Source organism: Sturnira hondurensis, unplaced genomic scaffold, assembly GCF_014824575.4.
Source record: "Sturnira hondurensis isolate 20B ecotype Veracruz unplaced genomic scaffold, ASM1482457v3 Scaffold0001221, whole genome shotgun sequence".
Taxonomy (NCBI): domain Eukaryota; kingdom Metazoa; phylum Chordata; class Mammalia; order Chiroptera; family Phyllostomidae; genus Sturnira; species Sturnira hondurensis.
This window is the reverse complement of record NW_028073852.1, coordinates 2,350,377-2,378,175: the sequence shown is the minus strand read 5'-3', so window position 1 is coordinate 2,378,175 and position 27,799 is coordinate 2,350,377. Positions and strand designations below refer to the sequence as shown.

Genomic DNA, 27,799 nt, shown 5'->3' with positions numbered 1-27,799 from the left:
CCAGCATCCTCCTAAGTTGAGAGCTGCAGTCCTTCCTGTTTCCCTGTTTGTGGGGACGACTGAGGACAGAGCCCCGGGCAAGCCATGTCTGCTCCATGGGAGGGCGCACCCTTTGTCCTGCTGTCTACGGCTGCCTGTCTTCGCAATGGTTCGAACGGCTCTTCACGTATCTTAGGTAATAATCCTTTGCTTGAAAGTGTTACAGATACTTTCTACAACTGTGCTGCCTGTCTTCACTTTTTTTTTAAACATCTGATACCTTTTTTTAAAAACTTTTAAAAAAGATTTTATTTATTTATCTTTAGAGGGTAAAGAAAGGAGAGAGAGAGAGAAACATAGATGTATGGTTGCTTCTCATGTGTCCCCTGCTGGGAACTGGCCCGCAACCCAGGCATGTGCCCTGACTGGGAATCGAACTGTGATCGTGTGGTTCACAGGCCCGTGCTCAATCCACTGAGCTACACCAGCCAGGGGTTGTCTTCACTTTTTATGAGAGCTTTCATTACACAAAATAAAATACAAGCACTCACGTGTTAAGTTCATTTATATGAAGTCAAGTCTGCCAACTTTTTTCTTCCATGACTCCCCGCTTGGGAGGGAAGTCGTGCTCCTTCCCAGTAAAACTGTGAGAAACAGTCTCCTTAAAATACACACGGAAGCCCTGGCCAGCGGGGCCCGGTTGGCTGGAGCATCATCCCACCAGCCGGACAGTCTCGGGCTCGGTCCCTGCCAGGGCACATGCCTGGGCAGAGGGGTGTGTACAAGATGCCACCCACGGATGTGTCTCTGCCCGTCCTCTCATGGCCTTCGGTGAGGGCAGAAACCTTTAATTGCTAAAACTTACATGTATGCGCACATGTGTATGAAATATATGGTTTTTACATATTTATACCTTTTGTCATCCTGTACTTAAAAACACCAAAAACACCGAATGGTTCTAGGTTCACATGCATATAACATATGACACGTCATTTTAAATTTTCTAGCAGACACAGGGACAACGAAAACAGGTAAAGTCAACTCTAACAACGCGCTTTACTTAACCCAGTAAAACCCCTAAAACACTGCCCTGGCAGCGAGGAGCCAGCAGGACGGACAAGCAGCGGGCTACCCCGCACTTGTGGGCGGGGCCTCGGCGTGGGCGGGGCCCCGCGCCGGCAGGCTGTGCGCCAGTGCGCTGGCCATCCGGGTGCAGCCACGGCAAACAGACCCGCGTGGCTGTGTCTTCTTGTAACAATGTCACATGTGTGCAGGCGGGGACAGGATTGGAAGAACTTAAATGTCCACTGAAGACTGAAAAACAAGTTCTTGGCAAACCAGAAACAAAAGCTTTTTTTTTCTCTAACGTGGTACAGGGTACTGATGAAGAACTCACAACGAACACTGTCTGTCCTCTGTGGGGCAGGGTCCAGAGCTTTCCCTCCAAGCAAGGAAGGGAGCCCTGGCTGGTGTAGCTCAGTGGATTGAGCGCAGGCCTGTGAACTATAGGATCACGGTTCGATTCCCAGTCAGAGCACATGCCTGGGTTGCAGGCCGGTTCCCAGCAGGCCAATTCCCAGCAGGGGACGCACGAAAGGCAACCTTACATTGATGTTTCTCTCCCTCTCTCCTTCCCGTGTAAAGATAAATAAATAAATAAAATCTTTAAAAAAAAAAGGAAGGGAAAACAGGCGCCCGCTCTCAGCTGCTCCACGTGGTTGCAGCCTTTCCCAGCCAGGAGCGCTCGGCCCCACAACCCTGGCTGCCTCGGCAGGGCCCGCGAAGGACTGGAAAGAGGAGAGAGAGCGAAGCCATTACTGTCACGGTTGGACTCGTCAATGAGTTTAACGAGGCTGCTGGTTACAGAATAAATCTATAAAGCCCAATGCATTTCACTATACTAACAGACAACAGTGATTAAAGTGCCCAGTAATAAATCTATCGATAATGTGCAAGAGTTTTATGGAAAAAATTTTAAATGTTACTGAGAGACTCGAGAGGCCCTAAACCAATGGAGGGGGAACTGGACTCCTGACTCAGCACGGTACAGACGTTGGTTATTTCCCGGATGACCCACTGGCTCAAGGCCACCGCAAAGCACGGCCCAGCAGGCTCTGCTGGTTGCAGGAATTACGGCACAGTGCGGTAATTGGCCTGGGGAACCGGGGCAGTGGCCTGGGGCAGTCCGAGAGAACAACCGGGAACTCAGTGAGGGCCCCACACTTGGCACATGACACAGCAGGCAAAGATCAGTGGAGAAAGAAATCAGACTTCTTTTTCTGAAGGTGCAGCTAGGGACGCCTGCACCCAAGAGCAGCAGGAAACTCGGCCGTGACTGGTAGCGGCAGGAACTGCAGCACCTGCTCCGCACTGGCAACCGCCTAACTGTCCAGCAGAAGTGGAACCAACGTTTAGGTTGTGGCCTATCCAGACAATGAATCACAGACCCCGCCCACAGGAAGCAAGGTAAGGTAAATTTCACGGACATAAGGGTGAGCAAAACAAGCCTCCAAAGTTAGAAGGAAACTTCACTGGGAGGACCTTACCCCAACCCCAGGAGGAGGAGTCGGGGCAGACTGAGACGGTCTCTGGCCCGCTGACTCCAGACACAGACCTCCCACGCCCTCCCTCAGATGCCCTCATGGAGCTTCTGCAAACCCAAGGTAAACCGGAACCAGAGAACCCAGACGAAGGGGCAGGAGACCCAGCAGAGCGGCAGCCCCAGCGGCACCCCTGCGGGGAAGTCCGAGCAGCAGGCCCGACAGCCACAGCAAAGGAGGGGCGCAGCGCCGGGAGACAGCTGACGGACGCCTTTCGGCTCGCAGCAGCGTTGCAGATTAGCTTCAGGCAGAGGTGGAGGAGTTTAGAAAGCAAGGGATAACGTCAAAGAAAACCGCCAGGCAAAGGACAAACGGAGGCAATCACCGCCAGCTCCAGGAAACACAAAGGACTGTGCAGGAAAGAGCGTGGTTACAGACCTCGGCTGGCAGGGCGCCCAGAGCCCTCATCTGAGGGTGGCGGCCGGGAAGCAGGGGCACATTCTGTATACCGGGGACAGCGCCTGTGGCCACTGAGCAACACAGAGTGGCTGCCTCTGGCAGGAGGGCCCCGGTGAGGCAGGGAGCTGCCATTTCTCACTAAAACGCGTTCAGTCCTGTGATGCTTCCCTGTGATGCTTCCCTGTGCTCCGAGATGGCAAATATTTGTTATCCAAAGGACCTATTCATACACGAGGCTTTAGACAGAGGGCTGAAACCGCACAGTGCTCCTGAATGCGAACGAGCAGACGGGGCGGGGGGGGGTGGGTGGCGCGCGTCCTGCGCAGGCCCCAACGCTGCTGGGGAGACTTTGCAGTTCCAAGATTTCTTTACTCTGAAAAGTGCTGTCGGATGTTCAGTTTCCCACAGGGAAGAGTTTTATAAATTGAGACATGATTTACAAACCATTAACTCCACCTTTTGAAAGTGTACAATCCAACGGGTTCTAGTTTTCACACAGGTGTGCCGCCATCACCACCACCTACCTCTAGAACATTTGTATCGCTCCGAAAAGGCCACCCGCACCCGCAGCAGGCAGGCACCGCACTGTCCACACCCGCCCGTCCCCGGCACTCACCAAGCGATGCGCGTTTCGCCGGTACCAATAGTGCTGTCACTACAAGCATACATGTGCACTTTTTGGGGTGCACAGCCTTTCACACTGCTCGCCCCCACGCCCCGGAAACAAGCTGAGGGTGCCGACCCAGACTGAGGATGAGTCTCAGCTCTGAACGCATTGAGGCCCTGGGGACTAAGGCCGCGTGCCCAAGGGCACCCAGTGCCGGCCGAGGCAGCTTTGTCAGCTGGCAGGCAACCACAGAGCAGGCGCGCCAGGCACACCGAGCACCCCATCAGCTGGATGTGAACCCTCATCACTCTGCCAGGTGGTGAGCGGAGCATTCCAACCCTTCCTGGGTCACAAGGACAAAGTTTGAAGGTCACTCAAGCCTCCCAGGTCCTGCAGGGGCAGCAGTGCCTGAGCCATCACTGACGCTCATTCTCGAACTGAGGTGAGGTGATGCGTCTCAAGCACCAGCATCTACTGTGAGTTCTGCTCATGTTTCCAGATACAGTCTTTCTGGTGCTATCGCTACTTAAGAATACAAAATTAACTGGGGGGGGGGTAATTAAATTAATTTGCTGTACTATCTGTGCACTACTAAGCCAAATACAATTAGGAAATTTGTAGAAAAATGTCCCAGCCTTCACTGAACACAGCAGAGCTGCCTCCAGGGGGTCTGAGCGAGGTGTGCTAGGACAGCAGTGAGGACAGGCAGTGGGGGCAGTGGCGCGGGGCCGCGTCCGTCCCCGCAGAAGCACAGGACACGCTGCACCCCATCCCCGTTTCCTCCGCCTGCCCGGCCAACTGCACAGCGCTCCCTTCTCTGTAAAACTGCAAGACTGGTATCACAACCCGGGCACCCCACCCGCCCAGCACCCTGCTGACAGAGAGCGAGCCGTGCCACGGAGAGGGACCCTCCGCACGCCAGAGCTGGGGGAGAAGACAGGCCAGGCCTGCGCGTCACGGTGGGGCCGAACGACAGCTCAATGGGTTTGTCACTGGTATTTTTGAAAGGGCGTCTCTTCAGTATCCCCTTGAAGCTCCTACTTAAACCGTCATCTGGGTGACTCCTGTCCCTAAGACACCCCCACTGGGTTTGGAAGTGGCTCTGGGTCACAGAAGCTGCTGTTGCCCGGAGAGATGCCTGCACCCCCATGACACCAAACGCTGATGGCGTCTCAGCCTATCTGCTCTGGGTCAGTCCAGGAGGGGACAGGCCCTCAGCAGTCAGCAGACTCCCATACGCCCCAAGGGGTGAGCCTGAGCTGGGCGCACAGGGCAGGAAGGTGGCTTTAGCACACGCTTGGAGGAAGAAAGGGGGCACCACCGGTGTACTGGCTGTGGGCAACGAGAGGGGAGGGACCAGGCAATGTCCCAGCACCTGGTCTGCATGCCTGTGGGGATGGGGACATGCCGCTTCCTGGGATGTGGGCCTGGCCTCAGAGGGCTCTAGGGGCCTGAAGCGTGGGGCCAGGAGGAGAGCGGCAGGCCTTTTGGAGCCAGAGATCCCATCCCAGAAAGAGACTGCGGTCACTGAAGCGGCGAACTCCGAACCTGTGCTCCGGGAGGGGCTCGGCCTGGGCTCCTGTTGGTCCCAATCACAACATCTCAGCTACCAGACACAAGCTCGCCTCAGGTATACCTCTGCTTAAGGACCCCTCACTGGCCACACTGTCAATTCACTGACCTTGAACTCGCACCTGACATGGGCTTTCTCCATGGGGCGCAGCCCAGTCCTCCGGTGCCAAGCCCACATTAACAGCCTAGTCACCAACACGAAGCACAGAGTGTGGCACTGAGGAGCACGCTAACGGCCCCTCGTTTGTGGCAGCAGGGCCCCATGGAGTAGGCAGGGCCTCCCGGCGCACGTACATGTGCACATGGCCGAAAAAGCACTTCTGTGTTGACCTGGGGTTACGAATAAATGGTAATGAGCGGACAAACTTACAAACACGGACCCGCAAACAATGGGGACCGGCAGCACTTAAGTTACTGGCTGTACCGAGTGATCATAACCCCAACTTCAGAAGACCCCATCACCTACCAGGGACGACACCGGGAGAAACCTGACCCGCTTCACAGGTATGCGACCTGGTCCCAGTGCCTGCGGTCAGGGGACTCTGTCTCCGCCACCACCGGTCACAGAGCTGATGGAGACCTCCGTCCACTTCCAACCCCAACCTCCATGCCAGTAGTCTGGAGCGTGGATGGATAGGAAGACGTTCCAGGCATCACTTTCTCCCCCGTCACGGAGAGGGCTTTGCCGTGCGTTCTGTGAGGGCTTTCACAGAAGTCACCTCCAGAAAGTATCTGACAGGAGGGAAGTGTCGTCGATTATCTGGTTTCCGGATGCGAGACAAACAGTGCCGTCAGCGGGAGGGACGACAACTGAGAACTCTGCACAAGCGTGTGATGAGTCCGCAGCTCTGACCGGGCAAAGGCACGTGATGTCCCACGGTGGCTGCGCAGCGTGAGCTGGGCCCTGACCCCTGAAACGCCTGGTCGGACACAGCGCCACAGGGAGCGCCTCAGACCGTCACGCTCCCTGCTATTCAGCACAAACCAGTCCTGCCGAAAAGCATGTGTGATCTTGGCTGGGCCACAGACCTCCGAGGCACACTGAGAAAAAGGGTCTGCCCCGGGGTTACGGAGTGTCGGCCCCAAAGATCGCCCTTTCCTTCCCAGTCTGCAGCCACATCCGTGAGGGAGCTGGGGACCAGAGTCACAAGGGCATGGGGACATCCTGCCACACCCCGAAGGCTGACAGCGTGATGCCGAGGGAATCACACGGGGAACCCTGCGGGATGTAAGACGCGTCCCATTGGGCAGCACTCACACTCGGGCAGTGCACAGCCAGGCTTGAGTGCCCGAGACCGGACTCACCACACTGCAACCAGAAAAGGCTGACGGATGACACTCCCAACGTTAGACTCCCCGGAGGCCATAAACCCCCGACCCCCCGACGCGCCCCGAACGCACACGGCACCCCCACGGCTAAACCCCGACCCCCCGACGCGCCCCGAACGCACACGGCACCTCCACAGCAGAAGACCATCTGCTTGGCGGCTCCGACTCCAAGCCCCTTAGCATCTCTAGGGTAACCCCTTTTTCTAACAAGACATTAGGCACCCCCCTCAACCTTTAAAGAAAATTTCTCGCTTTGTGTGTTAGTGTCCCCTTTTTTCCAGGGAAACCCAGATTTTCTCTGACCGGTGCAAAACGATAACTTACTAAAAACGTTCTTTAACAGACTCATGTGTTATGCCTGTATCATGAGAGCCCCTTACCACCTCTGTCACACTGAACATACACACAATAGAACCTTTGTCGCCTGCCCGTGCCCATCACATGCACCACCCAAGAGAAACGACAGCCCACACGAAGACCGCAGACTACGCACGAGCGACGCCTGCACAGCAGAGGCATGGACAGTGAGACCCACCCCGCCACGCCAGCACCCCTCAGCAGGACAGAGGCGCGACCTGGAACACTGCGTGCAGTGTGAGCCGGACACAAGAGCGCCCTCTGTAGGGCCCCGTCTGTGTGAGGTCCTGGGAAATGTGGCTGTTGGCAGCAACAAACACACAGGTGGGCTGGGCTGGGGGGCAAATGGACAGGAGCACTATCCTGGGGCGGCTCCGTCTGCGGTGGCTTCACCGGCGCACAGACCCACGAAGGAGAGCCCAGCAAACCAGACACCGGAGAGGGGCAGTTCACTGGGCGCAAATTCTACCTTGCCGTGGCTGCAACCACGTTTGCAGCTGCCAGACAGACAGACAACACCCTCGTCACCACTCGTGACGTTTAAAGGTCAGGCTGGCGTCCCAGGCTGTGTGCATGCGCCCTGAAGCCCTTGAGCCTATGGGGGACGGCCACCGCCCAGGCACCTGCTGCGTGGTGACCCCGACGGGAGTGCAGGAAGCACCTTGCTGGACCCTCCCCAGGGGGCCCAGAGGCAGGTCCGACACGTCATCACCCCAGTTCCGTGCCCTTCGGTAGAGAAGACGGGTCGTCGGTCCAAGGCCCGAGCAGACAGACTAAGAGCTGCGGCTGAGCGATGACGGCCTGCGGTGGCGCCGCGGGCAAAGAGCAGCAGCAGCAGCAGCAGCCCGAGGCCTCGGGTGAGGCCTGCGCGACGCTCAGCCGGGGGTCCCAGCCGGCACGGACCTGCCTCCCTGTCCTGACAAGAGCAGTCCAACACCCACCTCTGTAGAGCCAAGTCATGGTTGGCGTGGGCCCACTGCCAAGGTCTCTCACACGCCTTGGGGACACAGATGTCCACACAAAGGCCTCACTAATTGCTAGGGGACGTACAGACGCCGAGAAGTTCAGAACACCAAGTCCAACCAGTGGCCCGTGCCCAACAAACATGGCAGAAACTGGACTGTGGTGGGCCGTGGGGTGGAGGCAGGCGGGTGCTCACTGCACGCGAACCCTGAGGGCACACTGGTCCGGGCTCGGCGGAGAAGCCAGCCTCGCCAGGGAGGGCCGGGCTGCCCTGCCACCCGACTGGAAGGCCCTGAAGAACCCGGGCAGCCCGCAGCAGAGACCCCAGGAGGTCCAGGCCCAAGGGCATGCGAGGAAATCTGCCCAGAAAGTGGGTTAGAGTGACCTGGGGAGGAAGCTGCTGTGACGTGGACTCACAGAGCACTGGGCGAGGGCACGGAGGTGCCGACGCCTGCCCCCGACGCTGGGAGAAGGGAGAGGAGAGAGCTAAATAGTTTTCAAAAACAACGTTGGGAGGGGCAAACTAACAGATTTCATACACTGGTGTGAAATGTGAACGGACAGAGCTCTCTGGAAGGCCATTTAGTAGTACATATCAAGACTAAAAATAGGAAAGTTGAACTCACTGACCCAGGGATTCCCCCACAGGGAGCAGCGTCAGAAAGCTGGTGCGTGTGCAAACTGTTACGACAACACTGTCACAGGCTGTCTGTTCCAGGAACGAAGGACGCTTCTAAGTAACCACTAACCGAGGCGCACCCGTCTCGGGCCTTGTTTCTCGTCTGGCAGAGATGGCCGCCGGGGCCCCAGCTTCCCCGCACACCTCTGTCACGTCAGCCAGCCAGGGAGACCGCGGCCCAGCCTGTGGGCTCCCCAGGGAGGGGCCGGGTAGCCACCACATAAAAGGTGCGGGTTCAAGTCCTCGACTCCACGCTACAGACCAAAGTGTCCAAGCGCAGCCACCGCCTGGGTCCTGCCACCATTGGACAGGGGGTGGCGGAAGCTGCCCTTCCTGGGGGAGGCCCCGCCCCCTGCTGTCATCACCAGTCTGGCTCTGACCCCGGGAGCGCTGGCAGCTGCTCCAACCCGTGGAGCCATGGTGAGCCACGCTGCCTGTCCCCTCCCGTGATGAGGACCGGCTCCTTCCCTCCCAGGTGCCACTGAGGCACTGTCCACGTCCACACTCCAAGTGGCCGAGAAACACATGTGCTTGAACAACCCACAAAGTGTCCCAAAGAACAGCTGGGGCTATGTTTCGAGCTTAGTTTTTAATCCTTAAGTTGAAAAAAATTTTAATCCATTCATTAGCCTGATAATATCCAAAAAGAGCTTAAGGCGGGTGAATATGTAGAAGGTCTATACATCTCAGTAGATAAAACTGAGATGTTACACGGAGATGTTCACAGTTCTGGCCCCATGGGGCTTTGTTACACTCTCCCCTGCTCTGCATGTGTTTGCAATTTTCCATAGTAACAACTTTTTCAAGCTCTAAAGTAAGGACACACAAGAGGACAGCCGATCCCAGCACCGCTGCCTCAAGTGACTTCATTTTCAGACCGTCTCCCATCGCCCTGGAGGACAGACTGAAAGCTACTCAGAAGAGCCTTGGGGGAGGTGGCCAGGCCTCTTCACAGGTCCCCGGTGCCTGGCAGCCCCGTCCCAAAGGGGAAAGGGACGGGTCTTCTGGGTCACTCCCTCTGCTGTCCAGACCAGGGCTCAAGACGGCACCGTCCAGGGACTGCCTAACACCAGAGCTGCACGGAAAGTGTCTTCTAAAAGGAACAGACAATAGCCCTGGCTGGTGTGGCTCAGTGGATTGAGTGTGGGCCTGAGAATCGAAGGGTCGCTGGTTCAATTCCCAGTCAGGGCACATGCCTGGGTTGTGAGCCAGTTTTCCAGTTGGGGGTGCGTGAGAGGCAACCACACATTGATGTTTCTCTCCCTCTTTCTCCTTCCCTTTCCCTCTCTCTAAAAATAAATAAAACCTTAAAATAAAATTAAATAAATAAAAGAAACAAACACCTGCACAGACTGGGACCCAGAGAAGGGAAGTAGATAAACTTGGTAGCTATAATAGGCATTAAAAAAGAACCCAAGCCTGGTTATTTTTTGCTTCTTTGATCTGTGGAGCCTCTACTTCAAACCCCCTGCTTGAAAGCGCAAACCCTCTAAGGGGATTCTGAATGGCCTCAGGCGAAACCACGTCGCTCAACCAGTTGCAGCTAGAGAAAAGGACGTCACCCTCAACTGGCTCTTCCCACAGCCCTGGACACGCAGCCCCACCCCACCGCGTCACACAAGGGACACGGGAAACAGAGGGGACGGGCTCTGCCAACCGGGGCTAGGGCCCTGCTCCGGGACCCAGAGGAGGGTGGTGCGAGGTTCCTGAGATGGGCTTTCCACATCGGGGCTTCTCAGACTCAGGGGCTTTGAAAATAACGTGTGCACGTAGTGTGCACATGTGCGCCCCTCCCTCCCTTCACCCCTTCCTGGGCCCTACCCGGGAGGACCCTGGTTCACCAGGTGTGGCTAGAGCGGGGCCCCAGAACACACTGCGCTGTGAAAACCAGGCGTGTCTGCACATTAGTCAGGTGTGGAACGGCCGTCCCGGCCCCACGAGTACTGCGTACAGGATGTAAACGAACCGCGGCTGCTGTCCGTCTGCCTGGGGCACCGACAACTCCACGACAAAAGGGACCCTGCGGACACGCGCAACCCTGGTTCTCTCACAAACCCGCATGTGCGGCCCCGGCTTTTCACAGGTAAACGGAGAACACAGAGGCACCGTACTGGTTTAAAGTGCTTTTTCTAGAGCAAACAAAAACCCACTACAGCAGGTCTACAGATTTTAAACAGAAGTAAAAAGCAATTCTACACAGACACCAAATGAGCGGTGTCTGATGACACCGCTTCTCGAGATCAAAACTCATCCCAAATGCAAGCATCGTGCTTCCATCGTCCATTTTATCGGTTACCATGACGACTCGACTTCTCTGCGTCTTCCACCGCAGTGGTGAAAACCGAACCGGCCCCGCCCCTGTCCTCGCCCTGCCGCCCCTCCCGGTCTGCAGGGCAGTCGGGTCTCACGGGGACGGAATTCCTGGAGAGCTCACAGAGGTCTTTCTCGCACACACCAACGTCCGTCGGTAAAAGGCCACGTGTGCACTTTTAATGAACAGGGCTTTATTAACAAGCTGTTTTTCACTCGGCACCCAATGGCCATCCTCCCTGCCTCGCCCAGGGGCACCTAACTTCCTGCATTGTAAACATGCAGCGATGGACCCCCCGCCTGCTCACGGAGAACAGGGGAGCAGTTTCCCAGTTCCGACCCCCCCCCCCCCCCCCCCCCCGCCGGCAAAGCTACTGCCCGCGCCCCACTCACAGCAGCAGGGCTGCAGAGCAGGTGTGTCCGGCTCACAGGGGCAGTGTTAACGTGCACACACGCCCTTTTCACAGGCTGCAGAGCTACGGCACACGCGTGTCCCCGCTCACAGAAGGTGACCGCAGCACACATGTGTCACCGCTCCTCTCAGGACGCCCTCGCCTCCTGGCCTTCCAAGTCCGAGCTGCCCGAGGCTCTGCTTTTCTCCAGGCCTGCGTGCCGCGGGCCCTGCTGCTCCAAGCCGGATCGGGCCACGTGTCTCGTCCTTCCGCGGAAACCCGCTGACCTTGGGGTAACTCGGAGAGTCAAACTCGCTCCAACTTCCTGAAGCCTATCACAATCAAAAGGAACTTTCCTCTATCAATTGACTTTTTACTATAAGGATGTGTCATTGTGATTTTTTAAAGCAAACATTTAAATCCCTCTTACTAGAATGCTATGCATACATATATTTATGTGTTTAAGAAAATGGGAGTTTACAGCAATGTCGGAAAAAAGAACAAACAGTAATATTTTGCCAAAAATTTAGTTTTGTAACCTTGAAATCTATTCAGGGTGAAAATTAAGCCAAATGAAGATTTAACACCGATTTCTGAACCAGAAATTGCACCCAGCCTCCCTCCTCCGCTGTGAGGTGTCCCTCACGTGATGTGGGGACAAAGAGGCCTGTCTGGGAAAATCATCACCCATCACATCCTGCCAGAATGCCCCCCGAGAACAGTGGACTCCTTTTCCCTGTGAAGCTCACGGTTGGGGTCACCCCATCACCCGAAACAAGGGTGACTGCCCTGCACCCCCAGAGGCTAAGGTGGACAGGGAGCGCCCCACCTCCAGCCCGAGGGCAGAACGATGCACTCGGTGTGGGGCTGCGGTGACAAGGGCTGCGGAGGCACGGACCGACACAGGGTCACAGTGCTGCCGCCCCGCCTCTGCCGGAGGAGCGCTCTTCCAGCACCAGAAACACGCAACAAAGCCAGACCAAGTCGGGGTGACACTGCAACCCTCGGGGCCCATGGGGATCTCTCCCTCAAGGAGGAAGAGGCGTGCAGAAAGCGGCCCAGCGGTGTCCATGTGCTCCTCCCGGACCTCGGGGACCGGCGCTGTGATACGGCAAAGGGGAACCCAGGCTGCAGACGGAATCAAAGTTGCAGTCAGCTGACCCGGAGGTGGGGAAATTATCCTGGATTGGGCGGTGGCTACAACGTAATCGCAAGTTGTTGACCACGGAAGAGGAAGGCAGGACGGCCAGTGTCAGAGCGAGGAGAGGGGAGAGAAACTCACCCAGCCACTGCCCACTTCACAGATGAAACGGGACCACGAGCCCAGAGTCGCAGGCAGCGTCCAGAAGGTGGGAGCAGCAAGGGCACAGACTGCCCCCCAGAGCCGAGGGGACCGCCCGAAGCACCATGATCTCGCTGTGAGACCCACTCCAGACTCGTGACGCATGGACAGTAAAGTGACAGATTCATGTCCTTTGAAGCCACTATATGTGTGGTGATTTGTCGCAGCAGGCCATGAGAAGCCAACCCAGCCAATGTCCAGAAGGGACCTCAAGTCAAAGCAGCATTCCATGAGGTCCAGTTGCTTTCCTGGTTTTTGTAATCACAAACAAAGTCAATTACCATCTTTAAATTCTCTTAAAGACACGTGCATTCACCAAACCCCTCAGCCCTCCCAAAACAAAGAGCAGAGGCCCACCACAGAGCCCCACCACAGAGCCCCCGCTACAGCCACGTCAGCCCCTCCCCACACACTTCACTTTCAGGAATAGAACTGCCCCATTTTCCTTCTAATGTCCCTTTTGAAAGATTTGTACTGAAATCTCTGAATGCATAGAAAGTGTCCCCATGACCCACCCAGTCAGTCAATAATGAGGGACACCCCACCTGGTCGATACCTCAAACAGAGCAGCAAAACCAAGCCCCAAATAAGCCGCAAACAACAGACAACCAAAATTGGGCACCATACCTTCCAATTCCAACTGCAACTCACCAGTCACAGCGGAAGCTAGCGATTTCAGTGACCTTTGCTCCCATATGAAACCAAGCTCCCGGGGACAGGGGCAGGGTCACTCCCTTGCAAACTGTCTGCAACGGGGACCCACCAGCACACCGCTGACGACAGGAGGCCAGATGCCGGCCTCTGGGAGCTTCCCATCTCAGTAGCAGGACAGCCTCCACCGGCGAAGAACACACAGGCTGAGGCGGTGGGTGCAGGGGGTGTGACGGGGGGGGGGGCAAGTGAGGGGAGGGCACCCAGGCTTTGTAACTAACTGGGTGATCTGGTAAGGTGCGTGGCAGGGGGCACTTGGGCAGAGGCTAGTGAGGCCTAACCATGAGGACACGGGTTGACAGCACTCAAAGTGAACAGCTAGAGAAGCCTTGTGGGGGGAGACGTGAGCCCGGGGGCCCAGCACAGGGTGGGGGACAGGATTCCGTGAGGGGCGCACCACGGATCCACCAGAAAGGGGGTTCTCTCTGGAGTGAGACCACTGTCTAGTGTGGCATCCCTGATTCTACCGGGACACTATAAATGCAAAAATAATCTTTCCATTGTAATCCCAGGGACTTTCCAGGGTCTCATTCCCTCTGTGCTCTGAACACAGAGAGAAACCAGCAGAAGTCTCGGCCCAGGTTACTGCGCAGGCTGAAGGCGCATCATTGCAAGTCACCCGCCACAGAAGAGCCACCCCCCACCGGGCACTGCAATGGCAGGTGTTGCCCGCCAGGGCAGCCTCACATAAAAGCAGGAGGCACAGGAGGCGTGTCCCAGGCCCCTGACTGGCAGTCCCCTTGCAGCGCTTCCACAGCCGGCCGGCAGCGGCAGCGGCCCAGTGACCAGAGGCTGGTGCGCAGCACTCCCGCCAACAGTCCTGCAGCGGCACTCTCCAGACAGCCAGGGGCCTGGGCCCGCCCCGCCCAGGCACTCTCGCCTCCATGGGCCCGTTCCTAAGCAGCCTCTCCTGCCCTGACCAGCGAGGCTCGCCTGGCTGAGCGTCGTCCCACCAAGTGAAAGGGCACCAGCTGGAGTCTGGGCCAGGTCACAGGTCCGGCCCCGAGTCGGGGCGCGGGCAACCGATGCACATCTCCCACACATTCATCTCTCTCCCTCTCTCTCCCTCCCGTCTCTCTGAAAACCAAATAAGTAAAATCTTTACAAGTAAAATAAAAGCCCACAATGTAATGTTCTGTGTAAAAAAGAGAGCACGGGCCTGCGAACCAGAGGATCGCGGTTCGATTCCCAGTCAGGGCACATGTCTGGGTTGTAGTCCAGTTCCCTGCAGGCCAGCTCCCAGCAGGGGACGCACAAAAGGCAACCATACATTGAAGTTTCTCTCCCTCTCTCCTTCCCCTCTAAAGATAAGTAAACAAATAAAAAAATCTTAAAAAGAAAAAAAAAAAGAGCCGCCTCTCCTGCGAGGAGACAAGGTTGCGGCCACAGCCTGGGGTGGGAAGACCCTGAACACACTCTGACCCCCCGAAGAAGCCCCCTTCTGCCCCCTCCCCGTGCTGCCCCGCCCCATTGCAGAGCTTCCTTCCTGGCTCACCTCCGAGGGTGGCAAGGGCGCCGTGTGTGGCTGAGGGACATGCTGCAGTGCAGGGTGCGAGAGGCGGGACCACGGATGCTCGCCTACGCCTGGCCACCTGGACTGCTCCCGCCAGTCCTGGCTGCCCCAGCACCACCCGCGTCCTGCCTCCGCAGCCGTCAGGGCCAGGCTGTGCAACTCCGTGACCTCAGCACCTGCCCCACTTTTCCCAGTGCAGCCCGAAGGCCGGGGACAGAGAACTGGCTTCATTGCAGGAGCCGCACAGCACTCCAATCTCAACCCTAAGATCAACAATGGACTCTTTCAATCAATCTGTTTATGGCGTGCAGCATGGGTCTGAACCAAAAACCACCGGAACGCTATCAAGACGTGGGTTCTGGAGCCCGATGCACAGAAGCCTACAGCAGCAAGGAGGGAGGGTGAGAAGAACAGGCAGGACAGCACGGTGACCGAGCACTGGCATGGAGCCCGAGGGTCACTCTGACGTCCCTCCACCAACCCGCCAGGTCCCCTTCCATGAACACCAGTCTGGAGGTCTCCAGCTTCTTACCTGGGGACCACGGGAGGACGTCAGCCCGAGGGTCAGCCCGAGCCCCCAGCCGGCCAGCAGGTTGCCGTGCGACTGCGGGGAGGGAGAGTTTCGCCGTAGCGCCTGGCCTCCCTGCTCCTCCCCTCTGTCCTCAGTAAGCGGTTTGTGCCAAAACGTATTTCACTCGAAAAACACTGAACACTGGCGTCCTCCCGCTCTGGAAGTTCTCCCATGTGTCAGCCCCTATGCCGGGGGCTTCTTGAAAGCAGGCCCTGGATTTTCAAGCTCTCCAAAAGCCAGCCTCAAGCAAATGCCCTGACACGGAGGGCTGGACGGGCAGACAGACACATCTGAGAGGTGGACAGCAAGAGGGAGGAAGAAACCGGGTGTGTTTTCACGCCTGGATAACTGGGAACTAAGCGAACGGCGGTGGTGCTGGAAGTTAGGAGAAAGCTCCAGGGCCGGCTGGCCTCTGCCCACCCTCCGGCCTGAAACGTGTCTGCCTGAAACGTGTCTCTCTGGCACGTGCACCTCATTGGCCCCAGCCCCTCGCCCCAGCCCGCCTGCCAGCCCTCCTCTGCTGGAACCGGTTCCACACAACTCTCACGGGGCTGCTCCCTCTGTCCGCCTGGGTCTCCGTGCGCAACATGCCTTCTAGGCTCAGAGCATCCGTGACACAGGGCTGCTGGTGCACGGGGGTTGCCCATGCCGTCGCCCGCTCACAAGCTGCTCACAGAAACCGAATGTGCGCCAATCCCAGCTCTCACAGCAACACTGACAACCACAGTGTGCCTGCAACGGTGACGGGCCTGCTTCCGTCAAGGACCGAAGACAGAAAAGTAGCAAACATAAGACTCACGTGAGGAAGGCAGCACCCCGACCCCTTACTAAAGGAGTCCAGCTGCACACAGCAGCCAATGGCCACCCCCCACGGCCACCCCAGAGAGGGCCGGCATGACACCACCCCGCCGAGCAGGTGAGACAGAACCCACCCCCCCCACCCCCCGCCACGGCTGTCGGCCTCTACCGCGCCGTCCTAGCCAACGCTCAGAGAGAAGCAGAACGATGTCACAGCAGTTTTGAAGGGTGTGGACTCACCTCTGGAACGTCCCCAAATGATTTTCCACCTCCTCCAGCCTCTGCTACTTCGAACGGAACTGAGCAACGACAACTGGGGAGCCCACTGCCGGACAGCGCGAGGCAGCGGGGCAACGAATGGCTGGGGTGCCATGTCCAGGCCTTCGATCTGGGGGTGGGCTGAGCAGGAGGGCAGGGAGGGGAGGGGACACTAACCGGCCCTGGGCCTCCCCTCACAGCCCGTGAGGCTTCCAGCCCCTGCCTCACCTGTCCCCGCCTTCCTCCTCTGCCAAGCAGCCTCCGCATGTGTCGGCTGTCACCCCTGAACCAGAAGGCACTCTCCTGGTGACAAGAGCCACCTGACCGTGGGTGCACGGAATGTATGAGGAAAAGCACCTGGGACGTTTAGGAAGAAGCAGGTACGAGTCTCGGACCCAGCGGACTAGGCACTACGCGTTTAGCCTCACGACCCAGAGCAGCACGAGCCGCTTACCCACGACCCCTCCCCTAAGGAAAATGCTCCCCCACTCCCAGCAGCCGTCTGCTTCCATCGTCACGACGGAAACTGAAGGCAGGTAGTCAGGTGACCGCTGGGCCGGCCAAAGAGCCTGTCACGCTTTTGCATGACGCGGCGGCCCTCGTGGCCCTCAGTTGTCGTTGGCTTCATTCCGAACAGTTTTGTTAGACTGTGTTGTGACAGCTGCCTTACCAGTATGCATTTTTCAAAAACTTACCAAATTTGATGAATTTAGTGTAGCGATTTTTGAAAAAGATTTTATTTATTTATTTTTAGACGGAGGGGTAGGGAGGGAGAAATAGAGGGAAAGAAACATCCATGTGTGGTTGCCTCTCACGTGGCCCCCACTGGGGACCTGCCTGCAACTCAGGCGTGTGCCCTGACTGGGAATCGAACCGGTGACCCTTTGGTTCGAAGCCCGCGCTCAATCAACTGAGCCACACCAGCCTGGGCTTGTGTAGCCATTTTATTACGTAAGATGGAAGGAAATATACAACATTTTGGCATATTGTGCTTTATTATGTCAAGAAAAGTAAAAATGCAACTGAAACGCAAAAGATCCGTGCCGTGTGCGGACAAGGTGCTGTGACTGACGAACCAATGTGCCAAAAGCAGCCGCGGAGTGTCTCAGTGCAGCTAACACTGTGGCCAAACAACTCTCCGCCGTGGTGCTGACCATGCACTGGAAGGTGTTTAGCAGCGCCCGGCCTCCCCCCCAGAAGATACTCGGGATAACCAAATCAATGAAGTTACTGGTGAAAATAAAAAAATGTGTCTTTTATTTCATGGAAAAAAACAAACAGACATTTTGGCCAACCCAATACAGTTGGTCAAAATCTGGGACTTCTGCCAAGATGGAGGCATAGGTGGAAACACTGTGCCTTCTCCCACAACCAAGTTTGAATACAACAAAGGTTTGGAGAACAAAGACACTGCCAAAGACTGGACAATTGAATTATACGGAAGTCCCACAACGATAAACCGTTGAACTGGACGGTAAGAGGGGCGGAGCCAGCAGCGGAGCAGGGTGGGGCAGGACAGATCCCTGACCCAGGTGCGCAGGTTGCCCAGAACCAGTCAGGGTGCCGGGCAGACTGACCCTGTTCGCACATTCGCGCACAGTGAGCCGGATCACGCAGGCCCCAGGGGGCGAGGGCTGACGGCAGTGGCACACTCGCGTGCAGTGGGACGAAACACGTGGGCCCGGTGACGGTGGCAGCTGCAGCACCTGTGGCTGTGGCGGCAGACGGGATGCCATTGTCCCTCTTTGACCCCGCCCCCACATAGAGCATCACAACCCAGCGACTGAGTTGCCCTGCTCTGGTGAATGCCTAGGGCTCCTATCCTGCTACTTAACAGGCATGAACAGCCCAAAAGATGGCGCAAGAAGAACTCAAAGTCCCAGAGCCGATAACTCTCAGCGACCGAGAAATTGCCAGCCTCTCAGAAGCACAATTCAAGACACTGTTTCATCAGGATGCTCACAGAACTGGTTGATTATAGTCACAAATTAGAGAAACATATGAAGGCTAAACTAATTGAAATGAAGGGATATGTCCAGGAAACCAATAGCGATGGAAAGGAAACTGGGACTCAAATCAATGGAATGGACCAGAAGGAAGAACAAAACATCCAACCAGAAAGGAATGAAGAAATGAGAATTCAACAAAATGAGGAGAGGCTTAGGAACCTCCAGGATATCTTTAAACATTCCAACATCCGGATTATAGGGGTACCAGAAGGGGGAAAGAAACAGCCACGAGTAGAAAACTTCTTAGAACAAATAATAAAGGAGAACTTCCCCAGTCTGGCAAAGGAAATAGACTTCCAGGAAATCCAGGAAGCTCAGAGAGTCCCAAAGAAGTTGGACCCAAGGAGGAACACACCAAGGCACATCATCATTACATTAGCCAAGACCAAAATGAAGGAGAGAATCCTAGAAGCAGCAAGGGATAAGGGGACAGTCACCTACAAAGGACTATCCATCAGACTGTCAGCAGATTTCTCAAAAGAGACCTTACAGGCAAGAAGGGGCTGGAAAGAAGTATTCCAAGTCATGAAATCCAAAGACCTACAGCCAAGATTGCTTTATCCAGCAAAACTTTCATTTAGAATGGAAGGACAGATAAAGTGCTTCTCAGACAAGGTCAAGTTCAAGGAGTTCATCATCACCAAGCCCTTATTATATGAAATGCTAAAGGGACTTATATAAGAAAGAGATGATGAAAAATATCAACAGTGAAAGGACAGCAAACACACAGTTATTAACAACCACACCTAAAACAAAAGCAAACCAAGAGGACAGCTAGATCAGGAGTGGAACCATAGAAATGAAGAACACATGGAGGGTTAGAAACAGGGGGGTGGGAGGAGGAGAAGGGGGGAGAAGGCACAGAAAATAGCATAGAGGGTAGGTAGAAAATAGATAGGGGGGAGGGCGAGAATAGTGGGGGAAATATAGAATCTAAAGAACTTGAGACACGTGGTTATAAACTAAGGGGGGGAGAATAGTGGGGGAGGGAGTGTGTGGGTGGAGGGGAATGAAGGGGGGGAATAGAACAACTGAATGGTATAATCAATAAAATATACTTAAAAAAATAAAATAAAATATATTTTTTAAAAATCTGACCAAACTCCAGCCAAAACGAACACACATTTTCCCCCACCTAAAATATGAGTGAGAAAAACGCAAATCACTGGGTTTGACAGAGGCCATGGAAAGAGTCCATCCCAGCGGAGTAAAACAGCAAACCGCCACCCCACAGGAGCGGCCAGGTCACGGTGCGCAGACACACAGAGGAACGTCTCCGGCCTGGCTACAGACCAACAGGTGCAACGCGGTGCCATTTTGCAACCATTTGACTGTTTCTGTTGTTGTCATTGAAGCTCCCGATGCCCGTTCTCACCAGCGACACATCTGCGGTGGCAGCGGAGTGTGTGCCCCCATGCATCGCCAAGCACAGGATGATGGGCACAGCCCTTCAGAAAGCAAACTGGCACCGGGCACGAGGATTCTTCAAATGCCGATGCCGTTAGTGGCATGTTAATGTCACCGCTGGAAATTCACCTTCCGGGCCGCAAACTGCGTCGCTGCAGTAATCTTATGTTCCAGGTTTTCTAAGAAAGCTCTGACTTCATAGAATTGTGTTCTTTTCAATAAAGACAAATCACTACATGTATAATTAAATTTGAGAACAATGAAAGTCAGTATCAGAGGAAAACAAGGAAAATGAGTTTGGCCTCAGGTCGAACATGTGCAGAAAGTGTTCTTGCTTGGTTTGAGGGCGAAGGGACGAGGACAAACACGCAAGCCCACTGAACAACCGGGCATGAACTTTTGCCACGGGAGTCCGGCTCCTGGTCCAGCTCCCTCGGCCATGCCCAGTAGTGGCCGTTGGGTCCCACTCAGGAGGCAGACAGGAGGCGGCAGCCTCCCAGGAGCCAGGGCCTTGCCCAGCAGCCTGGCCCCACGGAATGCATGTGCCCTGGTAGGGTCTCATTCCCACTCCCTCACACGGTAGCTCTCTCTCTCTCTCTCTCTCTCTTTTAATCCTCACCTGAGAGAATGCACTCAGAGACAGGAAGGGAGGAAAGAGAGAGAGTGAGGGAGAAACATCGATGTGAGAAGCACGATTGCTTGCCTCCTATATAAGCCCTGGACGACACTCCAACCCACTGAGCCACACGGCCAGGGCTGGAAGCGAGTCTCTTAAAGGGCAATCCCCCCTGGAGGTGCAGGCAGAGAAAAGTCGGATAAAAAGCTAACAACAAGCCAGAGGCGGTGACCAGAAGGCAGAAGCCGGAACCGCTCTGCAACCTCAACTGAAGAACCAACCGCGCTGGGAGACTGTGCTGACGTGCTGGCGCCGCCCAGATCCAGGGCTGCGACCACTAACACCAGCGACGTCACTACTGCACGGCCCTGCCCGTCTCCACCTCACTCTGGTCCTCGGGGACAGGCGACCTCGGGCGCAGCAATTCCTGGGGTTAGAGGCCTGTGAGGACCAGCAAAAGCTGAGGACGCCGGACGCAGTCAGCCGGCGAACTGCAGGTTAAAAATCCCCGCTCGAGTTCAGAGTCAGCAAGAGGAACTGAGTCACAGGGCCTCGCCGTGGGCAGGGCGCCCTCCCAAGGCACAGCGCCTCTTCCTTTCGTGAGTGAGGTCCAGGAAGTGCATCGATCTAACAAGGAGGCAACGTGGCCCTAAAACTCCCGAATCGTTCCCGGTGCTCAAGAGAGGATGGGGGAAAAAGACCAATTGGCCACAAGCAACGTGAATGTCTCTCTTAAAATGTCAACTAAGCTTTTAGAAAATCACTAATTCCACATTTTCAGAGAAAAACACACTTTAAAATGACTTCTGTCTGACCCCCAGCCCTGCACATCTTCAGGCTAGAGCGGGTCCCCCTAGGTGCGTGGTGGGACCCCGTCACCTGCCCAGGGTGCCCCTGGAGGGATGACTCCCTGTTCCGGGGCATCCTCAGCAGGAAGGGCTCCAAGCCCCGGGGCGGCTGGGTCCACGGTGGCACCAGGGAGACACAGTGCCAGGGAGACGAGCCCGGCCTCACACCTGCTGTGGAGGTTTTCTTGGACAGGGACCCTCTAAGACTCACCCTCTTTAGAATATTAAAAATGGGTTACTTTCTGAGCATGTCTGACACCAAGTGGCAGCTAGGAGGTCATAACCCATGTCCCCAGACCAAATGGTAAACCAGTGACTGTGTCCTAGGCTGACCCCAGAAACACAGGAGCTCTGCAGGAGCCGGGGACAGGGAGTTTTAGGTGCTTTCTGAGTCAGCAGCAGACATTTCCTTTTGAAACGGGGGATCTGAGTGGCCGTTGTATCTCAAAGTAACTTCCCTGTAAAACCTCTGAGGGAAGCAGGCAGTCCCAGAAACCAAGGCCCACCTTGAAGGACCCAGAGTCTTACTCTCCGCACAACGACCCTAAAACCTGGAGGTGCTTTTTGTGTGATGAGCCCTATGGGTGGGGAATCCTCTAATTCAACCTTTCTGGTTCCTTCAAAATACAAAGAAGGCATGGGCCTGCGAACCACACGATCGAGGTTCGATTCCCAATCAAGGCACATGCCTGGGTTGCAGGCCAGTTCCCGGTTCCCAGCAGGGGACGCACGAGAGGCAACCACACATTGATGTTTCTCTCCTTCTCTCCTTCCCTTCCCCTCTAAAGATAAATAAATAAAAAAATACAAAGAAGATGATTGACAAAGAGGAAAATAAACTTTGCCCCCATCTTTCTCTGTGCTCAGCAGAGTATCAGCCCCCAGAGGAGACCACGTCCCACACCCAGGATCTCTGTCACCCCACGTGGCACAGGGTGATCGCCCCAGCGGAGTGAAGGTGGTGGCCCACAGGCTGGATTGCCCTGGCGGGGCTGGCGTAACCCTACTAAGAAGGGAGAGGTCAGGAAGAAATGACACAACGCTTCTTGCCGGCTCTGAAGACGGAAGGAGGCCACCAGCCAAGGAGCGCCCGTGGCCTCTAGACACTGCAAAAGGGCACGGAAACGGATGTCCCCTGGAACCTCCAGAGGCACACAGCCCTGCCAACACCTTGTCTTGGCCCAGTGAGGCAAAGTTGGACTTGACCTCCACACTGCAAAACAATGAACATATGTTGCTTCCAGCCCCCACATTCGTGCTGATTTGTGACAGCCACCACAGGAAACGAGCACACCCTGCTTCCAGTGACCCCTTCCTCAGCACACTCATGTCACGCCTGGTGGCAAAGCCCTCGCTGTACTGAAAACAACCAAACCAACCACTTCCTGCCTGCGCAGGCACGTAAGAACACCAGGAGGGGCATGAGGAGAGCCTGGCAGGACCCTGGGTCTGAGAGGGGTTAAATGGCAAGAGAAGGTTGAGAAAATAGCAGACAAGGAAGAAAAAAAAGCTGAACAAGGATTTTCACAGGCAGAAAGAGAGGGGAAGGGAAGAAATCCTTTGGAACCAGCCAGAGGGATTTGGGTTGTTTGGGTTTTTTTCTATCACAAAGGAAAACACACATGGCTTTCACTTGGAAGGTAACTAGGGGACATCTGATGGGCACCCATCCCGAACGCACGCTGGACCTCAGGCCATGCCTGGGTCTGACAAGCAGCTGCCCAGCCCCCTGTCTGTGGCTCAGGGTCAAGTTGCAGGTGATAAACCCACCTCTTCACCCGTCAACAGTTTCTCAGTGCCTGACTGGTAAATAAGCAGGACACCTGTGTTAACCCGCCACAGCCAATAAGCCAGGACCTGGTTCCACTCGGCCACAGAAGCGTTTGGAATCCTGCTGTATCTATCAGTTCTCTGCTACCAAACCACTAAAGTTCATCACTTGTTCTATGTGCCTTTCTCTCTGAAATTCCTCATGAATAAAATGTAAAAATTAACTACAGCATTCCAAATAACCTTTTGAAACGCCTAGCATCCCTCCCTGCTGACCAGCAGATATTAGGGTACGGTTAGCGGGAGGAAAGCTGAAAACTCTGTTACCAAGTTTTCGCTGTTCCTGCGCACCGACGAGAACGCAAACTTGGGTCCGCGTCCCCGCACGGTCCGACAGCCCCGGCGGGCGTTCAGCCGATGTGAAGCCTAACGAGGTCAGCAATAATTAACCCGGCCCTCGCGGGCGACCAAGGGCCGGAGTCCCGGTCCTCGACAGCATCCTACTGCCAGCCAACTCGGCCGCAGAAACGTCCCGGGTGAAGTCCGTCCACTCCGGGGTGGTTTGCTGTTTTCTCCTTTTCGTTTCAGACAAAGACATGGACCGGGGCACACAACTTGCGAATACCAAAAAGGGCCGGAAACTACGGAGAGCGCACACGGGGGCGCAGGGGAGCCTCAACGTTCGCGGAGGCACCGCCAGGCCTGCGCTGGGTGACAGCGGCCGGCGACCCAGACACTACGACCCCGGCGACTCTGGCCCCGCGACCTCCGGCCGCCTCCCCGGAGACCCGGGCGCCCCTCAGCCGCCCGGTCCCCGGCGGCTCCTCACCCGGTCCGGCTGCCGACTCCTGTCCCTCACTACCTTCCCCGGGAAACGCGAGCCGCCGGAGGCGCCGCCGGGCCGGGGAAGGAAGGGAGTGAGAGAGGGGGCGTCCGCCTGGCGGGCCGCAGGCAGTACTGACCGTAGCTGTCGTCCTCTTCCATAGCGCCGGTACCGGTGCCAGGCTCCGCGCCGGGATCTCCGCTTGCCCCCCGTGTCCTGCCGCTCCTGGCCTCGCTCGCTTCAGCCTAGCCCCAAGCTTCGAGCCCCGCCTCCGGCCCCGCGCCACCCGCTGGGCGCCCCGCCCGCCGCCGCCTGCGCCCGCACCCCCGGCACGCGGCCGACTCCCGGCACGAGCTTGCGCACGCGCGCCCAGGCCCCGCCCCCGAGCCTACGGCTCCGCCCCGTAGCCCCTGCGCGCACTCCCCTCATCCCCGCCCTCCGGACCCCCGGCACGCGACATCCCCACCCTGGCACGCGCCTGCGCACGCGCGCCCCAGGCCCCGCCCCTGATTTCTAAGCCCCGCCCTCCCGCTCACCCGCGCAATTCTCTTCACGCGGCCGCCTCCCAGCCCGCGCCTGCGCCCGAGCTCCCGCCCAGGCCCCGCCCCTAGATGCGAAGCCCCACCCCGCCACCCTGCGCCCCCAACAGGTTTCGGGTTTCGCCTTTCGAAAGCGCCTAGCAGGGCCTCGAAGGACCTCGGTATGGTGCACAAATCCAGGCCCGTAGTCCGCAGCCCAGTCGCCCACAAAGGCCAGAGGTCGTGTGCGGCCACCGAAGGACAAAGTGGTCCTGCCTGACGTCAACCGCGCAGGTCAGGCCGGTCCCAGCTTGCCCAGGGAGCGCTTGGTCTCGGCCTGAGGCCACGAAGCCCTTGAATTCCTTTATTTCTGCAGCCTGAACCTTAACATAATGACTCTTGTCACCAGTCCACTGCCTTCATACTTCCTGTTATTGTCTGAATTTTTCTTATCTCCCAGCATTTCAGGGTTTTAGTGACCCTAATCCACGCACCTCTTCAGCGCTCACGTTTCTAGACTGTTGGCTGTGTGTTTTATTTGCCTGGAGTTGAGCTCAGCCCAAAGCCCTGGCAATGTCACAGGGCGTCTCCAAGGTCGCAGGGATCTCCGTCAGGGAGAGGTGAGACCCACGCACCCAGAAAGCTATTTCTTCCCTAAAAGGGGCCTCGGGGGCCTTGCCCTCCACGTAGAAAATAAAGGAGCTCGGCATCGCTGTGCATTCCTTCCAGAACCACTCTGCTTTGCCCTGTGACCTGGAACACCAGCTTTCAACCCCCTGGACCTGTTTCCCACCCACAGGACGCAGGCCTTGCCCGCAAACTCTGGGCTTCCACCCAGAATGGATCTTCAAAAGGACAGGTCTGCTGCAGTCTTCCAGGGGACTTCTCACAGCTAATACTGCTTCTGTTAGAGCCTAAGGAACCCTAACCTTTCGTTTTAAATCCTCACCTGAGGGTACCTTTATTGGTTTGAGAGAGAGAGAGAGAGAGAAACATCTCAATCAGCTGCTTCCCATACACGCCCGGACCTGCAGCCTAGGCGTGTGCCCCGACCGGGAGTCAAACCTGCAACCTGGATCTTAGCATAATGACAGTTGCCACCAGTCCACTGCCTTCATACTTCGTAGTATTGTCTGAATTGTCCTTATCTAACCGAGTTCCAACTAACTGAGCCACTCGGTCAGGGCAAGGAACTCTAGTCTTGACGTCCCGTCGGAGGTGCAGCTTCGGCTCACCCATCCAGAGGCTAAGAAAGCGGCCCACTCCCCGACAGCCCCCGCCCCCCAACTCAGGAACCGACTCACCGCAAAGTCTAAGATGGTCTCCGTTTTCTTGGGTATACTCCCCCACCCCAACCCGATGCCTCTTCCAAATAATTCCAGAAATTAGACCCTTTCCCTGTATAGATGTCACCCTTCTCCTGGAAAGATTGATTCTGGTGGATTTCTGCCTTTCATCTTCACTCATTTCCCCATACTGCCTAGTTTTACAGGCGACGTGGGAGCAGGGAGTCACATCGAGGCCCCAGGTCCTTGCGTTTCGGTGCTGTGTGCTCAGGGATCCGGCTTCGTTTCTTTCACACCAGCCCGGCCCCTTTTGCCCGGCGAGTCTCTCTTCATGGCAGTGGAGCAGAGACGCCCCAAAGTTTGCCGCGGGTTCTCTTGACCGCTCTCTGTCCTGATGTTCCCAGAAAGTTCACGGCCTTCCCTTACCAGCAGGCAGGTGTCTCTGGCCACCACGACTCTTGCTCCGTGACCAAAGCTCAGGAAAGAAAGGTAACGAGTTCACCGTCATTCTCACCCCTTTCAACTTACTCTCTGAACTCCCCACCCCGTAGATTAGGATGGGGAGGGATCCTCTGTGAGCCTGGTACTGGACTGTTTACAAATGCCCTGAAGTAATGTCATTTCATTACAACCGTGTCTCCAGCCCACAGGTCCTGGCTCTCCAGGGGCTGCGCACACCAAACAGCATCAGAGGAGGAGGAGGAGAGAGAATAAATACAAAGGAGCCCAGGGTCCAGGGCACAGAACAAGGAGAGTGTTTGTGTCGGTTGTGTACGGCACTGGAGGCGCCCAGCCAAGGGTTTGGAACTTAACTGTGCTTGCCGCTTCTGCCCCAGACCCTTCCCCTGTGTCACTGTCCTTCAGAAAACCCTGGAGACGGGCCAAGGCTCCCCGTAGGCCTCTCTGTGTCTGCTGTTCTGTGTGGTGGATCCACCTGACACCTGTTTTTTTTAAGTTGGTGCCTCCCTTCCGCCACCCCTGCCGTACACAGTCGCAAACACTAGAGTCACAGGGGAAGTCTTTTAAGCAGAGGTAACCGAACGCCTACTTTTTTCCTGTGCTTGTTGCACTGCGGCGTCTCCAGCTTCTTCAGCTTCTTCAGAGGCCGCCTCGGTCCCGCCAGGGAGCACTCACAGGCTTGAAAGAGGTGTGCCGGGCGGCCCCAAAGTCCATATGGTTTTTTCCCATAAAACGAAAGACACATTTTTCATTTCCACCAATAACATTGATTTAGACATTTTGAGCATGTCGGCTGTCTCCTTTGTGGTATATTGGTTTTTTTAAAGATTTTATTTATTTATCTTTAGAGGGGAAGGGAAGGAGAGAAGGAGAGAAATATCAATGTATGGTTGCCTCTCATGTGTCCCCTGCCGGGAACTGGCCTGCAACCCAGGCATGTGCCCTGACTGGGAATCGAACTGCGATCGTATGGTTCGCAGGCCCGTGCTCAGTCCACTGAGCTACACCAGCCAGGGCTACTTCGTAGTATATTGTTGATTGTTCTCAATTAATGTCTTGATTTGATCACTATCAACCTCAACTGGTCCACCCACCTGTGGAGCATCACCCAGCAAGAAATCTCCAGCGCGAAACTTTGCAAACCATTTCTGACACGTTCCATCGGTCACAGCACCTTCTCCATATGCGGCACAGATCTTGCATTTCTTTTCTGTGTTGCAGTTTTTACCTTTCTTGAAATAATAAAGTGTAATACGCTGGAAATGTTGCCTGTTTTCTTCCATCTTCAATATTAAAATGAGTACACAGAAATTCACCGATTTTGGTAAGTTTTGTTGTAAATGCATGCTGATGTGACAGCTGTCACAATACAATCCGACAAAATTGTTTCAAATGAAGTTGAAGACAACTAAGCGCTACCAGAGCCATCTTAGGGGGAAAAAAACCCCAAGTGAACTTTTTGGCCAACCCAGTATCTACCAGAATGAGAAGGTTCCCCAGGCATATCCAGTGAAAAAATCAAGGACAGAACGTAATAAAAATAAAAATCCCTACACGTGTCGTATCCATTTGTGGATGAAAAAGGAAAAGGGCGTCCGTGGAAAACAACCCCACAGGATGATCTGACCACAAATCCCTAACTGAGCAGGTCGTGGTGGGGAGTCACGTGGTGGGCAGGCCCGT

At 55.9% G+C, this 27,799-nt stretch overlaps 1 protein-coding gene across 1 annotated transcript in view; it reads right to left on the bottom strand.

The window, feature by feature from the left end:
• The window catches only part of CYTH1 (cytohesin 1), a 64,717-nt gene extending 40,610 nt beyond the window's left edge, over window positions 1-24,107 (bottom strand). Inside the window, exon 1 of the mRNA XM_037064343.1 lies at window positions 23,993-24,107. Within this exon, the coding sequence (XP_036920238.1) occupies window positions 23,993-24,014 (22 nt within the window). The 5' untranslated portion in view covers window positions 24,015-24,107. The remainder of the gene's footprint in view (window positions 1-23,992) is intronic.
• Window positions 24,108-27,799: the final 3,692 nt, after the last annotated feature.